At 49.2% G+C, this 17,951-nt stretch overlaps 2 protein-coding genes across 2 annotated transcripts in view; one reads left to right on the top strand and one right to left on the bottom strand.

Annotated features, from left to right (window-relative positions):
- LOC311425637 (olfactory receptor 14A16-like) overlaps positions 1–17,951 on the bottom strand; it is a gene marked incomplete at both ends in the record, with an annotated part of 210,404 nt that overhangs the window by 30,388 nt on the left and 162,065 nt on the right. The gene's annotated exons all lie outside the window — the stretch shown is intronic.
- LOC311425615 (olfactory receptor 14A16-like) lies at positions 4,203–17,895 on the top strand (the record flags this gene model as incomplete). Its single annotated transcript, XM_084501556.1, has 2 exons — positions 4,203–4,496; positions 17,257–17,895. 2 exons carry the CDS (start codon positions 4,203–4,205, stop codon positions 17,893–17,895), a joined length of 933 nt encoding a protein of 310 aa, XP_084357682.1.

Here is a 17,951-nt window from a genome sequence, read left to right as displayed (position 1 = left end):
TCATCTTTTTGGGAGCAGGATTCTCATGACATTCAAGATACCCTGAGGAGTATCTGTCTCACTTCTGTTGGCTAATCTGTTCCTGAGAAAGAAGCAGCTCCTAAGCCAATATGGAGCACCCTCCACAATGTGCCAAGCAGCTCTGCACCATCACAAATGTGTGTGTACTGCCTACAATTTCAGTTCCAGAATGGCTCCTATAGATGCAGGGTAACTTATCCCAGGCCATTCTGTATGCTTCAGTTTCCCCCTTGCATCTTGGAGGCAGCGGCCCCCTCTGTGTAGAAAACAGAAAGTAGTCCTGAAAGATGACTTTAGGCAAAAGCTGAGACCTTGGACATGAAAACCCGTATCAAAGACCTCTTCCCCTACGGGGCCTACCTGGTAATTAGGAAAACTGGAGCTCACAAACTATGTGCAAAGCAGGTGCCTTCTGCAGGCCTATTATGGACACTGGCAGATGTGAGCATAAAGGCACAGATCCCAGCTAGGAGTCAAGGGATGGCCAGTTGGCTACTTCAGAAAGAAGTCAACTCACAATGTGCTTCATAGACACTGACTTAGAACTGGATTAGGAATTTCTGAGGCACCACTTACCTCATAATACCATACCTACAAAATACCCCCTTTTTGGCCCAGGACCTGCCCAGGTAGAAGTAATGTGGTTGTGATCCTTCCAGCCCAAAACCCTGCTGCTGGATTCCCAGCCGCTCTGACACACAGGAGCCAGTTCCATGCCAGTCCTGGGAGGTGCCAGGACAGGAGGGACCTTGGAGTTGCCACCACTGTAGAGAAAACTGAAAGCTGCCCTGAAGGGGCATTTTAAGAAAAAAAGTTGAAATCTCTGACAGGACAACCAGAGATGTTGCTCTGAAGAGTGAGGGGGCTGTGGTGCCCGGGGCACAGGGCACTCTGCAGGGCTGTGCTGGGCAGGCTGGGAGGCAGACCCAGCTCATGGGGTCACTGCCATTGCCCCAGGGCAGCAAGGAATCACTCACCAGACTCCTTTGCTGGGGCTGCTTTGTGCCCTGGGGCTGCAGAGCTGCAGAGAAAATGGACACTTCTCCATCAGCTCAGCTTCACACAGGGCCCTTCAGCCTTGCCCAGTCCAAGGACTTGCCCCCTCCTCCTCCATCCACAGACATACACGGGTTTCCATTTGGGGTCTTAGGCAGGACTTTAAGGATCTGCTAAATCCCTGAATTTCCTTGTTTCTCACAGCCTTCACACAAGTCATTTTCCTGGCCCTCCCCACTGGCCAGCACTGCCTCTCAGGTGGCACTCAATGAGCCTTCAGTAGGGGCTATGGGCTTCCTCAATTGTCCTGCTGCTTATTAACATCTTCCTACTTCCTTCCTGAACTCAGAGGGAGCCTTTTTGTCCAGCATGTGGCCCTGCACTGGCTGTGGCTGGGACGGAGTTACTCTCTGCAGAGCAGCCCCTGTGGTGCTGTGCTTTTGATATATGAGCAGAGCAGTGTTGGTCACCCACGGCTGTAGTCACTGTTTCTGAGCAATGTTTGCACAGCATCAAGGCCTTCTCTGCTTCTCACTCTGCCCCACCATCGAGTGGGCTGTGTGTGGGCAAGAGGCTGGGAGGGGAACCTGTCATGACAGCTGACCCAGCCTTACCAAATGTACATTCCATGGCATATAACACGGTGCTCAGCAGTACATATTGGGGTCAACTTCCCAAGACAAAGCTCAAAGGGTTGTAGTAAATGAGGCCACATCGGACTGGCGCACGGTCTTTAGTGGGGTCCTCCAAGGCTCCATTTTAGGGCCAGTCCTCTTCAATACTTTTAGAAACGATTTGGATGCAGGACTAGAATCGATCTCCTCATCCACATCATCATCCACATCACTTGATCCCCTCATCCACATCATTGATGAAGATATTGAAGAGAACTGGCCCCAGTACTGGGCTCTGGGGGACACCACTAGTGACTGGCCCCCAGCTGCATTTATCTGCATTTACCAGGACTCTTTGGGCCAGTTTTTAACTAAACTAAGCGTACACCTGTCCAAACACTGAACAGCCAGTTTCTCTGCAGAATGCTGTGGAAAAAGATCTCAAAGCCCTTACTGAGGTCTAGGTAGACCACATCCAGAGCCTTTCCCTCATCTGCTGAGAGCATCACCTTGTTATGACTGAGATTTGATTTGCCAAGCAGGACCTGCCTTTGATAAACCCATGCTGACTGGGTGTGATCACCTGGTTGTCCTGGAAGCATTGTGTGATGGTACTCAAGATAATCTGCTCCATGAGCTTCCCCGACACTGAGGTCAGACTGGCAGTCTTGTAGCTCAGAGATCCTCCTTCTGGCCATTTTGTAGGTGGACATCACATTTGCTAGTCATCAATTGACTGTGAACTCCCCTGGTAGCCAGGACTGCTGATAAATGATGGAAAGTGGCATGACAAGCACTTCTGCCAGCTCCCTCAGTACCCTCAGGTGGATCCCATCTAGCTCCATAGACTTGTGAACATCCCCCACGAGGGATGCCATACGAGCAGTGGTGCCTGCTCACCAGGAAACAGACCAGCTTCCTACAGAGCTGCTTTATGAGGAGCATGGCCAGCAAGAAAATCTGAGTTATACTCAGCTCAGATCCAGTGTGACATTACAGGAAGTGTCTACAGCCAGCAGGGAAAGATGTGCAGGTCTGGGAGTCCCTTGGACAGTCTGGTGTGCAGAGGGGTAAGGGCTTAGGCAAGACTGAGAGTCCCAACAGGACTGAGGTCTTTGCCCATGGCTATAGCTGTTGTCTCTGCCACTGAGCTCTATGAGGAGACAGTGTACAGTTGATGCACAAGGGTCTCATTGCCTCCTTCCCCCACCCATGAACCAGGCAGGGGTCATACCATTCTCCTACACTTGGCCATGCACATCCCATCTCCTACTGCCCCAGGAAGAGCCCCGAGCAAGGTGTGAAGGGAAAGGATCTCTCTTCCTAGGGACCAGGGGTCAAAGGCTAGGCCCTTGTCCCTGGTGAAACACATCCAGCTTTTCTACACCTCAGTGTGCCTTGACATTGTCTTTCTCTATTTGTCCTAACTGCCTCCAATGTTTGACTCTAATGAGCTCCAAGGGAGGCTATGTCAGTGCCCTCAGGGGGACATTCCATTCTTCACCTGACTTGGACTTCTTGAGAGATTTCTTCAATTTGCTCTCAGTGCCTGCATTTTGAGGTCTCATCACCAAAGCCACCAGAGGGGTGATTACAGTGCTTGGGCTGAGCCTCTGCTGCTAAGCTGGGCTGGGCTCCTGGGCCCAATGGGAGTTCCTGGCAAGAGGGCCCTGGTGCAGAGAGACAGCTCTGCCAAGGAGCAGCTCCTCTGCACAGCGCAGCAGGGCTGGGGGCTCCAATCACAGGTGGCATGCAGAGAGGAGAGAAGGAGAGAGGGGCTGGAGGCAGTTGAGAGTTGGAGGATGCTGAGAGCTGACGGGAGGAGAAATCTGCGCAGCCCTTGACAAGGTAAGTCTCTGGCTGCAGGGCCATGCAGCTGCAGGTCCTGGAAGGGTCTCCTTCTGGCTCATGTTTCTGGGAGGGCAATGGGCAGTGCAGTAGGCTTTGAGAGCCCTGCTGGATTGCACTGTGAGGTGAGGAAGTCTAGCAGGAGCCCCTTAGAGTGCCCTAAGCCAGGTGCCCCTGGTCAGCCCAGAACACCCTGCCCTGTCTGGCCATGCCAGGCTCCCTGTCAGCTGCCCCGTAGCTCCTGCAGCCATGGAAAAGAAGAGAAGCTCCCAAGCTCTGTCTGGCTTGCTGTGGCCCTCTTCCCTCAGCAGCATTCTCCAGTCTTCCAAAACCTATCTTAAGCATTATAGGGTCTATTGGGATAAAATAAAGCGAAGTTTTATATATATATATGGGCTTTTATATATATAAAGGCTTTTTGAGGTAGCTCAGACCTACAGCTCAGGTCTGCTTTCAAATGAATTATTTGCAACTACACAGCAAAGCTCCTTCATCTGACAATTGGACTGGACTTGAGTTTTCCCCATAGCAGCCCCTGCTATCAGTGGCACTCTGAGCCAGCAGCAGACACAGTTCAAACGAGAGTTGTAGAAAGGTTCTTCAAATAGAAAGGATTGAGCTGGGAGGTGCTTGAAGGCCTACAGCAGGTTTTCCTCAGAGAGGTCTGTTCTAACTTTTTCTGCCTTTTCCTCTCCAACAGAGAGCCGTGTCCAATGTCAGAAAATGACCAACAGCAGCTCCATCACCAAGTTCCTCCTGCTGGCATTCGCAGACACACGGGAGCTGCAGCTCCTGCACTTCGCACTCTTCCTGGGCATCTACCTGGCTGCCCTCCTGGGCAACAGCCTCATCATCACCACCGTAGCCTGCAACCACCGCCTCCACACCCCCATGTACTTCTTCCTCCTCAACCTCTCTGTGATTGACCTGGGCTGCATCACTACCACTCTCCCCAAAGCCATGGCCAATTGCCTCTGGCACACAAGGGCCATCTCCTACACAGGTTGTGCTGCCCAGGTCTTTCTGTTTGTCTTCTTGATATCAGCAGAGTATTATCTTCTCACTGTCATGTCCTATGACCGCTACGTTGCCATCTGCAAGCCCCTGCACTACGGGAGCCTCCTGGGCAGCAGAGCTTGTGCCCAGATGGTAGCAGCTGCCTGGGGCAGTGGGGTTCTCTATGCTCTACTGCAGTCTGTTAATACATTTTCCCTGCCCCTCTGTCAAGGCAATGCTGTGGACCAATTCTTCTGTGAAATTCCCCAGATCCTTAAGCTCACTTGCTCACACTCCTACCTCAGGGAACTTTGGGTGCTTATGGTTGGTATCTGTTTTGCATCTGGGTGTTTTGTTTTCATTCTTTTCTCCTATGTGCAGATCTTCAGAGCTGTGCTGAGGATGTCCTCTGAGCAGGGACAGAACAAAGCCTTCTCCACATGCCTCCCTCACCTGTTTGTGGTCTCTCTGTTTCTCAGCACTGGCTTTTTTGCCTACCTCAAGCCCCTCTCCCTCTCCTCCCCAACCCTAAATCTCGTGGTGACAGTTCTGTACTCGGTGGTACCACCAACATTCAATCCCCTCATCTACAGCATTAGAAACAGGGAACTCAAGGGTGCTTTCAGGAAAGCAATTTTGTGGCTGTTTCTGAATCATTATATATTTCTCCGCAAATGACTTCCTGGTTATGGTTTGAAGGCCCAGTACTCGGTACTTGTTTCATTAAGTGTACTGCTATGTTTATTTGTCCTGGTTTCAGTTAGAACAGAGTTAATTTTCTTCCTAGTAGCTGGTAGAATGCTATGTTTTGGCTTAGGATGAGAAGAGTGCTGATAACACCCCGATGTTTTAATTGTTGCAGAGCAGTGCTTATACCAAGCCAAGGACATCTCAGCCTTTTGCTCTGTCCTGCCAACAGGCAGGCTGGGGGTGCAGCAAGAGCTGGGAGGGGACAGACCCAGGACAGCTGACCCAAACTAGCCAAAGGGGTATTCCATACCATCTGACGTCATGCTAAACAATATATAGGGGTGGCTAGCCGGGGGGAGGGGGCCAGACTGCTCAGGGTTAGGCTGGGCATCGGTCAGCGGGTGGTGAGCAATTGCATTGTGCATCACTTGTTTCTACACATTATTATTAGTAGTACTATTATCATCATTGTATTATTATTATTATTGTTATTATTATTTTCCTGTCTTATTAAACTGTCTTTATCTCAACTCACGGGCTTCACTTTCCATTTCTCTCCCCCGTCCCAGAGAGGGAGGGGGAGGGGGAGCGAACGGCTGTGTGGTGTTTAGCTGCTGGCCGGGTTAAACCACGACATTATCTTTATCTTTAGTGTCATTTCCATTTATTACTTCTAAGAGAGTATCTTTTTATTCATCCAGCATCTCCTGAGGTATTAAACTGCTCTGTTTACTCTGCACAGTTTTTCCCTCCCTGCATGTCAGCATCAACTCTCCATTAGCATCTGCTTAATAAAACAGGATCTCTCCAATGCACTGCCCGAAATCCTGCCTCTTCTTTCAACACTGGTGTCAGCAATAGGTCTGAGCATTGTGGTGGTTTCACACTGATGGGCAGCTGAACTCCACCACACCACCCTTTCACCCCTGCTCTTGACAGGTACAAATGAAGAAAACAGAGTTGGAAAGGGCTGCAAGGTTGAGTTAAGGGATGGGGAGATGACTCATCAATTGCAGTCATGGTATAAGCAGACTCTGTAGGGAGATTATGATAATATATTTACTAACCTTACTAACAGACTGGAACAGTGAGAAACAAAAAGTGAACTGAAAAAATATCCACCCTCCTCTACTCCTCTACCTCCTGTCAGCTGTCCAAAGCTGCAAGTCCTGGGCTGGGATGGGGGCTGTGTCTCTGGACAGAGCTGGTGGCTGCTGTGAGAGCCCTTCCTGAGGGTCCCGCTGGGCTCAGGGGACAATGGGGGAACCAGGACTCCTAGGTTCTGATGCTAGGGCTGCCCTGAGCCCTAAGGCTTCTTTGGCCACTGCATGTCCTCGTACAGGGGGACAATGCAGGGCCAGATTTCCCTGGGAGATATCAGATCATGTCCTGGGTGCTGAGATGCCATCCTTGGACGGCCACAGCTCTGGTTCTGAACCCTCCCCATGTCCCTGCTCTGGTGGTTTTACTCTGGTGCTGAACCCCTCCCATGTTCCTGCAGTGGTGGTTTTACTCTGCTAAGCAGCTGAACTCCTTTACAACCTGTCTCTAACTCCTCCTTCTCAAAGGAAAAGGGGGAGAAAATATGATGAAAAGAGCTTGGGGTTTGTTCTCCTAGTAAGATCAGGAGATCAGCTACCAAGTGTAACAAAATCATAGAGTCATAGCGTCACTAAGGTTGGAAAAGACCTCCAAGATCATCTTGTCCAACTGTAACCCCCTGTATTGTCACAGTCACCAATTATTTTCACGGGCAAAAATAAATGAGCATAGGGTGATTAATATAATTTGTTGCTATCACCAGAAGCCTAGAATAGTGAGGAGCTACAAGCAAACTAAAACCACTTTTCCCCAACATATACTGTCTCCTACTTCCACCTCACAGGTACTTCAGGGGAATCAGGGCTGTGGTTAGTCCATGATGCTTCATCTCCACCGCTCCTTCAGGGTCACTCTCTGCCCCTACTCCAGCGTGGGTTCCCTCCCACGGGATGCCGTCCTTCTTGAACTGATCCTGAGTGGGCTTCCCACAGCCAGAAACTCTTCAAGAACTGCTCCAGTATTGGTCCGTACAACAGGGTCCATCCATCAGGAGCAAACTGCTCCAACATGGGTGGCAGGTTCCCCCCGATCCCCTGCACCTCCATGGGCTCTTCTCCATGGGCAGCAGCTCTGGCCCAGGGCCTGCTCCTGCGGGGGCTCTGCCACAGGCTGCCACATGGAGATCTACTCTGCCATGGGACCCATGGGCTGCAGGTATTATCTGTATGTGTTCCCAGACAATAGCACATGGAGACAGAAAGTACACAAAAGTCTTTCAATGAAATAATTAATTATATAACTCTGCAGAGTCAGGTGCTTGGCAACCTTTCACAAAGCCAGCACACCTCTGGCTTGAATCACCGTTTTTTTACACACAGTAAACGTGTGAAACTATCTACCTGGCTTTTAATTGGCCATTTCAACTTGCCATACTTTTCTCTACTGAGTTTTCACATTACAGAGGACAAGCAGAGGGATTGGGGGAGGAAGGGGGGGAGAAGTGTGCCCCCTCATTCAGCCGGAATTTCCTGTGCTTCAGGTTCTGCCTGTTACCTCTCGTGCTGTTGCTGGACAGAACTGAGTCTGGTTCCATCCTTTTGAAACTCTCCTCTCAGATATTTCACAGAATCACAGAACTGTAGTGGTTGGAAGGGACCTCGAGAGATTGTCGGGTCCAACCCCCCTCCCAAAGCTGGTTCCTTCGAGCAGGCTGCCCAGATAGGTCTCCAGACAGGCCTTGAATATCTCCAGAGAAGGAGACTCCACAACCTCCCTGGGCAGCCTGTTCCAGTGCTCCGTCACCCTCATTGTGAAGTTCTTTCGCATGTTGGTGTGGAACTTCCTGTGTTCCATTTTTTGACCATTGCCCCTTGTCCTATCCTCACAGAGCTCAGCCAGTCAGCCAGTTCTCAACCCACCTTCCTGTCCACTCCTCTATCCTACACTTTCGCAGCTTTGCTAACAGGATGTCATGGAAGAGAGTATCGAAAGCCTTGTTAAAGTCAAGGTAGATGACATCCACTGCTCTCCCCCCCTCTACCTAGCTGGTGATGCCATCATAGAAGGCAACAAGTTTGGTTGAGCACGACTTCCCCTTGGTGAATCCATGCTGACTACTCCTCATAACCTTCTTCTCTTCCAATTGCTTGGAGATGGCATCCAGAACGAGCTGTTCCAACACCTTTCCAGGGACAGGGGTGAGACTGATTGGCCTGTAGTTTCCCGGATTCTCTTTCTTGTCCTTCTTGAAGACTGTAGTGACATTGGCTATCCTCCAGTTTTCAGGCACCTCTCCTGTTTTCCAGGACCTTTCAAAGATGATAGAGAGCGATTCGGCGATCACCTCTGCCAACTCCCTTAGCACACGTGGATGCATCCCACTGGGATCCATAGATTTGTGTGTGTTGAGTCCACTCAGATGCTCCTGAACCACTCTCTCATCAACCAGGGGGCAGCCCTCTATTTCCCAGACCCTTTCTCCTCCCTTCAGGATTGAGGAGTCCCGCGGGGGAGTCCTTGAAGCAAAGACTGAAGCAAAGAAAGCATTCAGTATCTCCGCCTTCTCAGCATCTCCCATTACCAGGACACCCGCCTCATTCAGCAAGGGATACACATTATCCCCAGTCTTCCTTTTACTATTTACATACTATTAAAAAACCTTCTTATTATCCTTTATCTCTTCTGCAAGCAATTTGCATTCTTTCTGTCTGGGTCCTCCTGGGTATGTAGGCAGTGGGGATGCTACAGTCAGCATGCCAACCAGTTGCCTTCTGCTGGCCTAGCAAGGCCACTGGCAGATGTCAGCCAAAAAGTACAGACCCCAGATCTAAGTCAAAGGTGACCCGTCAGCTAGTTCAGGCAGAAGTGACCTCACAGCCCCTTTCTTTGACACGTTCCTGCTGCTGCCCTATCAACTGCAGGGACAGAAGTGACCTCACAGTCACATTGCTCCTGCTAGGGCAGGAGATCCTGAGGCAGAGCTGAGCTCATCAGTGCATTCCCACCCATCTCCTCCTTGTGAGTTGATCAGATCCATGGCCCCTTGCATTCATCTTTGAATGCCATGTGACTGCACAGCAACCTCACGGTTCCTGCCCTGCCCCAAGGGGCCAAGCGCCTAAAGTTAAGGCTTAGGAGAAGGATTGAAGGTGAGGAAGTTAATGCACAGGAACGGGGGCTTTGGGTGTTAGTTGTTCATTTATGGCATTAAGGACTAGAGCTCACCTTTCTGGGTTAGAGATTAAGCAAAGGTTTAGTGTTCTGCTGGTGGTGTCAGGTCTGTGGTTAGGGTATGGTCAAGCTCTGCAGGATAGGGTTTTGTTTAGGTCTGCAAGAAGACTAGGGCTAAATAGAGCACTTTAATGCTAGTGTTAAGGGCACGGATAAGGGCGAGCAAGAATGTAAGCATAATGGAAAGTGGCTATGGACTAAGTTTGGCTTCAAGGGATATTGTGGTCAAACATTAGAGTAGTGTATTCCTCTCAGGGTGCAGAGCAGCATTTAGGTTTAGGGATTAATGTTACAGATTAAAATAGTCTAAGGGCCTCACATGACTGCTTTAAGTCAGCATTACGGTGGGATCAACATTACCTCAACCTCTTCAAAATCATTATTCTTACCTCTTCAAAGTTGTTATCTTCTGCTGTCCAAGCTCCTCCTCCCTCCCCCAAATCTCTCATCTCTCCTGGCCAGGTTTTCCTGACTTCCCGATATCAGCCATCTTCTTATGGGCAGCTTTCTGATGGCTTTCATGAATTTAGAGTATCTGTCTCACCTCTGCTGGCTACTCCATGTCTGAGAAAGAAACAGCTCCTAAGCCAGCCTGGAGAAAGACACCAAGGTCTGTAGGAGCACCCTGCACAATGTGCCCAGCAGCTCTGCAACACCTCAAAAGTGCACTTCCTGCCTATAACTTTTGGATATAGAATGGCTGCTGTGGACCCAGGGTAACTTCTTCCAAGCTCCCATGCAGGCTTTATGTTCCCCCGGGCATCAGGGAGGCAGTGGCCCCCTCTGTGTAGAAAACTGAAAGCAGCCCTGAAGGATGAATTGGGCAAAGCTGAAACCTCTGACATGACAACAGAGTATAAAAGAGTGTAATTATTAATAGTTTCTAAGAGATGAAGATATGGAGGTGGCAATAAATTTATCCTAAGTCAGTGTTATCCAATAAAGCAAAAGCATTACCTTAAACCAGCCCCCAGAACTGAAAAACAGCATGGCGTGGAAGACAGTTAGTAATGTCCTATACAACACAATTCTGAAAACAAGCACAACAGACCTGAGATCAAAAAATCAACATTGTAAACAGCAACTTTTAAAGTGATCTAATGCTTATAACAATTTACTTTTAAAACACTGTGATCAGATCTGTCGTCTCAACCTTTGTGCTCCAAAATAGGCACCAAAAAGATTTGCTGTGGTGTGACCTTGCAGGAAGCTCAACACTCCAGTGATATTCATCCAGTGGGATGGAGGAGAGAAGTGAGAGGAAACAAAAATGCGAAAGATCGCGGGTTGAGATAAAGGCAGTTTATTAGGACACAAAAGGAATTATAATAATTATTATTAGTAGTATTGTTGTTGTTGTTGTTAAATGTTAATGTTATAGACACTAATAGACTAAGGGCATGATATTTTTGTGTGCATATCAAGAGATAGGAAAATCGATGGTGATTAATTGGGAAGTGTCTGACCTGAGCATGACAGACATGGTATGTGTCGTGGTTTAACCCGGCCAGCAGCTAAACACCATGCAGCCATTCGCTCACCCTCCCCCCTCCCTCTCTGGGACGCGGGAGAGAAATGGAAAGTGAAGCCCGTGAGTTGAGATAAAGACAGTTTAATAAGACAGGAAAATAATAATAACAATAATAATAATAACAATAATAATAATAATGATACGATGGTGATAATAGGAAAGTAATAATAATATGTACAAACAAGTGATGCACAATGCAATTGCTCACCACCCGCTGACCGATGCCCAGCCTAACCCCGAGCAGTCCGGCCCCCTCCCCCCGGCTAGCCACCCCTATATATTGTTTAGCATGACGTCAGATGGTATGGAATACCCCTTTGGCTAGTTTGGGTCACCTGTCCTGGGTCTGTCCCCTCCCAGCTCTTACTGCACCCCCAGCCTGCCTGTTGGCAGGACAGAGCGAAAGGCTGAGATGTCCTTGGTTTGGTATAAGCACTGCTCTGCAACAATTAAAATATCAGGGTGTTATCAGCACTCTTCTCATCCTAAGCCAAAACACAGCATTCCACCAGCTACTAGGAAGAAAATTAATTCTGTTCTAACTGAAACCAGGACAGTATGGAATGAGGGGTTGATAGTGTCCTAGTTTTGACTAAGATAGTTTTTTGTTTGTTTGTTTGTTTGTTTGTTTTTCCTAGGAGCTGGTATGGTGCTGTGTTTCATATTTACATGATCACAGAATAGTTTGGGTATGAAAGCACCTTAAAGATGACATAATTCCAACTCTCCTGATATGGTCAGAGACACCTTTCACTAGACTAGGTTGCTAAAAGCTCCATCTAACCTGGCCTTGAGCACCTCCAGGGATGGGGCATCCACAGCTTCTCTGGGCAGCCTGTTCCTCACCACCGTCTGAATAAAAAACTTCTTTCTAATGTCTAATTTGCATCTACCCTCTTTCAGTTTAAAACCATTACCCCTAGTCCCATCACTACTCTCTTTGATGACAAGTTCCTCCCCAGCTTTCCCGGGGAGTACCCAGGAAAGGAGACTAGAAGGCCACTGTAAGGTCTCCCCAGAGCCTTCTCTTCTCCAGGCTGAACAACCCCCAACCTGTCTTCAGGGGAGAGGTGTTCCAGCCCACTGATCATCCTCATGGCCCTCCTCTGGACTCATTCTAATAGATCTGTGTCCTTCTTGTGCTGGGGGCCCCAGAGCTGAATGCAGTACTCAAGGTGTGGCCTCACCAGGGCCGAGTACAGAGCAACAATCATTTCCCTACTTCTTCTGACCACAGTATAGCTGGTACAAGCCAGGATGCTGTTGGCGTTCTTGGCAACTTGGAAACACTGCTGGCTCATATTCAGCCAACTATCCACACATATCCCCAGGTCCTTTTCCCCCGGGGAAGCTGTCAAGCCACCCTTCCCCCAGCATTATATTGGCCTCTTGTTCCCCAAGTGCAGGACCCAGCACTTGGCCTTGTTGAACTTCATAGAGTTGGCCTTGGCCCATGGGTCCAGCCTATCCAGATCCCTCTGCAGAGCCCTCCTACCCTTGAGTAGATCAACACTTGCACCCAACTTGGTGTAGTCTGCAAACTTACTGAGGGTGCACTCCATCCCTTCATCCAGATCACTGATGAAGATACTGAAGAAGAAGATACTGCCAATTTTTAACCCAGTGAAGCATACATCCATCCTGGCCTTGAGCAGCCAGTTTCTCTAGGAGAATGCTGTGGGAAACAGTTTCAAAAGCTTTACTGAGGTCCAGGTAGACCACATCCACAGCCTTTCCCTTGTTCACTGAGCACATCACCTTGTCTTAGAAGGAGATCGGATTTGCCAAGCAGGACCTGGCTTTGATAAACCCATGCTGGGCCTGATCACCTGCTGGTCCTGGAAGCATTGTGTGATGGTACTCAAGATAATCTGCTCCGTGAGTTTCCCCAGCTCAGAGGTCAGACTGACAGGCCTGTAGTTCCCCAGATCCTCCTTCCAGCCCTTCCTGTAGATGGCCGTCACATTGGCTAGTTGCCAGTCAATTGGGACCTCGCCTGAATGCCTGGACTGCTGATGAGCACTTCGGCCAGCTCCCTCAGTACCATCGGGTGGATCCCATCTGGCCCCATAGACTTGAGTACATCTAAGTGGAGTAGCAGGTCTCAAAACTTTTCCTCATGGATTATGAGGGCTTCGTTCCACTCACTGTCCTTATCTACCAGTTCAAGAGCCTGAGTACCAGGGGAACAACTGTTCTTGCTACTGGAGACTGAGGCAAAGGAAGCAATAAGTACCTCAGCATTTTCCTCATCACTTTTACCCATGTTTCATCGCAAAACCAATAAAGGATGAAGATTCTCATTAATCTTCCTTTTTATTTTATTTTATTAATTAAAAAATATATTATTATTATTTTTTAATTATCTTTAATGGATAGATTGGGCTACAGTTGGTCTTTCAACCTTCTAATTTTGTCTCTGCACAGCTGTTGCGTTAAGGGGTGTAGCTGATTAACGGTTATGGGCCCGGTCGGATTCAGGGTACTGAACCAGTCAGATAACCGTCTGGGGGTCCAGCTGGACATTCATCAATAACGCGTTAACCGTCTGGGGGTCCAGTTGGATTCAGAACAGTGAACTATCACGGTCACAGATAACCACCCTTACCCTAGTTGCACATAATGAGAGCAATCACAATGCAATCAAGTATGGTTTATTACAGCAACAGATAACCAGGTTCTTTTGGATTGCCAGCGACAGTGACTGTCTGCAAAAGCAAGCTAGCATGCATGAAATATTCAGGTGTTACAGGTGTTACAGGTGCGCAGCCTAGAAATAAACGCATTAAAAGGATCAAAGACTCTAGAAAGATTTATAAGCAAGTATTCAGATCTCACCCAAAGGCGTCCCAATGGGGGGGGGGAAGAGAGGCTCAGCCCGTCGACTGATCCCAGGCGTCAGGAGGTCCTAAGGATGTTGTATTTCCTTCGGTTGGTATCTCCCCTGACAGTGGTATCTTCCCTAATATCTCCTGTCTCTTAGGCCAATTTATATTATTTTCTATCTTTTAGGTGGAGCTTGAGTGACTCTAGTCAAGCATATCTTAGTTATGATTGGTGAAAAGTTCTCCCGTCTCCGTTTAAAGTAATAGGCTCTGAGAAATTCAGAGCACATGCTCAGTGAGGGATGGTCGCACCTTGGAGGCGGGTAGCTTTTGGGATGGAGGTGTGTTTTGGTATTATAATGATACTATAATGAGCAAAAAGTACACTAGGGCACGACATTTGTCAAAACATGACAGGTCCTTGGCTCAGGGTGGCAAAAAGTGCAGCTTATCGGTCTTGGTGTGCACAAGAACAATAGAGTCCCCACCTGGTTACAGAGCCTAGCTGTGGTGTCTCCACTCCACTCTACGCTCCATACTGTTCCTTAGGGCTAGCACACCAAGTTTCCCCAGCGCGATAGCATCTAAGGTTGGAAACCTATGGAACGCTCAGGTAATGCAGCTATGCCCTACCCTGAAAGCCTCTTCAATGCTGTACAGTTTCTTTAAAATGTGAATGTTAGTTTTATTTCCCTAGTTACCTCAGGCAATTACACCACAACAGCCTCACAACATTTAGGATGTGGTTCCAAACAAAATGATAGCATGCATGAGGAGGAAGCAGAGAAAAAGTAGAATCCGGTGGAATTCAATCCTCTAACATTCTGTGATACTGTGCTGCGGTTTTATTCCACTAAATCCTGTATTGTGCAAATTGTCCTGCAATTGTTGATGCAGTTATATTGTAACAGACAGCATAATCAGGGTGAGCCATCCACCTGCAGACATTAACAGCTGACACAATGGAGCATCTGTCCAGGGGAACTTTGAGAAACTGCAAGGTTTTACCTACAGAAAACTCTTGACATTTACAAAAAGAAGAACCTAGCCCTGCAACAGAAGAATAACCCTACACATCAGGGCAGACTGGGACCCTGCTGAGTGAGCAGTGCCCAGGAGGAGGAGAGCCTGGGCACCATGATGCCATAGGGCAATGGTGCCTGGTCAGCAGGAACCAGGCCGGCTTCATAGAGAGACGTCTTATGAGATATTTGTGTCCATGGCTATGGCTGTTGTCTTCACAACTGAGGCCTATGAAGAGACAGCTAATCACTAAAGCACCAGAGCCTGATTGAATCCTTGCCCACCTATGAACTAGGCAGGGGTCATACAATTGTCCTGCACTTGTTCATGCATATCCCCATCTCCCACTGCCCCAGGAAGAGCCCTGAGCAATGTGTGAAGGTAAAGGATCTCCCTTCCAGGGGCCGAGGGTCAAGGCTCAGCCCTTTTGCTTGGTGAAATACATCCATGTTTTCTACACATCAGTGTCACCTTTACATTGCCTTTGTCTACTTGTCCTAACTGCCTCCAATGTTCTCTTCTAATGAGCTCCAAGGGAGACTGTGTCAGTGCTGGCCCTCAGGGGGCACTCCAAGAAACCTTCACATAACTTGGACTTGGAGAGATTTCTTCAATTTGCTCTCAGTGCTTTCATTTTGAGGTCTCATCACAAAAGCCACCAGAGGGGTGAGTACAGTGCTTGGGCTGGGCCTCTGCTGTTGAGCTGGGCCAGGCTCCTGGGACAGAGGAAACACATTTCAAAAAGACCTATGATGCAGAGAGACAGCTCTGCCAAGGAGCAGCTCCTCTGCACAGCGCAGCAGGGCTGGTGGCTCCAATCACAGGTGGCATGCAGAGAGGAGAGAAGGAGAGAGGGGTTGGAGGCAGTTGGCAGTGGGAGGATGCTGAGAGCTGACGGGAGGAGAAATCTGCACAGCCCTTGACAAGGTAAGTCTCTAGCTGCAGGGCCATGCAACTGCAGCTCCTGACAGGGTCGCCTTCTGGGTCATGTTTCTGGGAGGGCAGTGGGCAATGCAGTAGGCTTTGAGAGTCCTGCCGGATTGAGGTGAGGAAGTCTGGCAGAAGACCCTTGGAGTGCCCTAAGCCAGGTGCCCCCAGTCATACCAGAACACCCTGCCCTGGCTGGCCATGTCGGGCTCTCTCTCAGATGCCCCGTAGCTCCTGCAGCCATGGAGGTGACCCTTGGCAGGGCCCTGCTGGTGGCAGGGTGCTGCAGGGCAGCGCTGAGCACAGCCCTGTGGGATGGTGTCCTGGTTTCAGTTAGAACAGAATTAATTTTCTTCCTAGTAGCTGGTGGAATGCTGTGTTTTGGCTTAGGATGAGAAGAGTGCTGATAACACCCCGATGTTTTAATTGTCGCAGAGCAGTGCTTATACCAAACCAAGGACATCTCAGCCTTTTGCTCTGTCCTGCCAACAGGCAGGCTGGGGGTGCAGAGAGGGGACAGCTGGGAGGGGACAGACCCAGGACAGGTGACCCAAACTAGCCAAAGGGGTATTCCATACCATCTGACGTCATGCTAAACAATATATAGGGGTGGCTAGCCGGAGGGAGGGGGCCAGACTGCTCAGGGTTAGGCTGGGCATCGGTCAGCGGGTGGTGAGCAATTGCATTGTGCATCACTTGTTTGTACATATTATTATTACTTTCCTATTATCACCATTGTATCATTATTATTATTATTGTTATTATTATTTTGTTATTATTATTTTCCTGTCTTATTAAACTGTCTTTATCTCAACTCACGGGCTTCACTTTCCATTTCTCTCCCGCGTCCCAGAGAGGGAGGGGGGAGGGGGAGCGAACGGCTGCGTGGTGTTTAGCTGCCGGCCGGCAGCTAAACAACACTGCAAAGCGCATGGATGTGACAAGTGGACGGCACCTGAGTTTCCCCCATGTTCCTGCTTCCCTCCTGCGGCACAGCGGGAAAGACTTCTCTGGAGCCCACAGCAGCCCCTGCTCCCAGTGCCACTCTCAGACAGCACCTGCTGCAGCTTAATCAAGAGACCTGCAGAAAGGCTGTCCTGCAAAGAAAGAAGCTCTGTTTGGGGGTGCTTTTAAGACTTGCAGTAGGTTATCCTGAGAGAAGTCTCGTCTAACTTTGTTCTACTTTCCCCTCTTCACAGATGACACTGAAATTCAGAAAATGCCGAACATCAGCTCTGTGAGTGAGTTCCTCCTGCTGGCATTTGCAGACACTCGGGAGCTGCAGCTCTTGCACTTCGCGCTCTTCCTGGGCATCTACCTGGCTGCCCTCCTGGGCAATGGCCTCATCCTCACCGCCGTAGCCTGCGACCACCGCCTCCGCACCCCCATGTACTTCTTCCTCCTCAACCTCGCCCTTATCAACCTGGGATCCATTTCCACCACTGTGCCCAAAGCTACGGCCAATGCCCTCTGGGACACCAGGGCCATCTCCTATGAAGGATGTGCTGCACAGGTCTTTTTCTTTCTCTTCTTTATAGCAGCTGAATATTCTGTTCTTACTGTCATGGCCTACGACCGCTACGTTGCCATCTGCAAGCCCCTGCACTACGGGAGCCTCCTGGGCAGCAGAGCTTGTGCCAAGATGGCAGCAGCTGCCTGGGGCAGTGGCTTTCTTGATGCTGTCCTGCACACAGTTAATACATTTTCCCTGCCCCTCTGCCAAGGTAATGAGCTTGATCAGTTCTTCTGTGAGCTTCCTCAAATCCTCAAGCTGTCCTGCTCAGAGTCATTCCTCAGGGAGGTTGGGCTCATTGTAGTTAGTGTCTGTTTAGCATTTGGCTGTTTTCTTTTCATTGTGCTGTCCTATCTGCAGATTTTCAGGGCCGTGCTGAAGATCCCCTCTGAGCAGAGCCAGCACAAAGTCTTTTCCATGTGCCTCCCTCACCTTGCAGTGGTCTCCCTATTTATCAGTACTGGCATGTTTGCCTACCTGAAGCCCCCCTCCATCTCCTCCCCATCCCTGAACCTGGTTGTAGCAGTTCTGTACTCGGTGGTTCCTCCAGCAGTGAACCCCCTCATCTACAGCATGAGAAACAAGGAGCTCAAGGATGCATTGAGGAAACTCTTTGGATATATGTTTCTTCACCATTAATAACGGGCCCATCTGAATCCTCCATCTGAATCCTCCAAAGGGCTCTGGTGTCTTGC

Source organism: Aythya ferina (assembly GCF_964211825.1).
Source record: "Aythya ferina genome assembly, chromosome: 32".
Taxonomy (NCBI): domain Eukaryota; kingdom Metazoa; phylum Chordata; class Aves; order Anseriformes; family Anatidae; genus Aythya; species Aythya ferina.
This window is presented reverse-complemented; position numbering and strand designations above follow the sequence as displayed.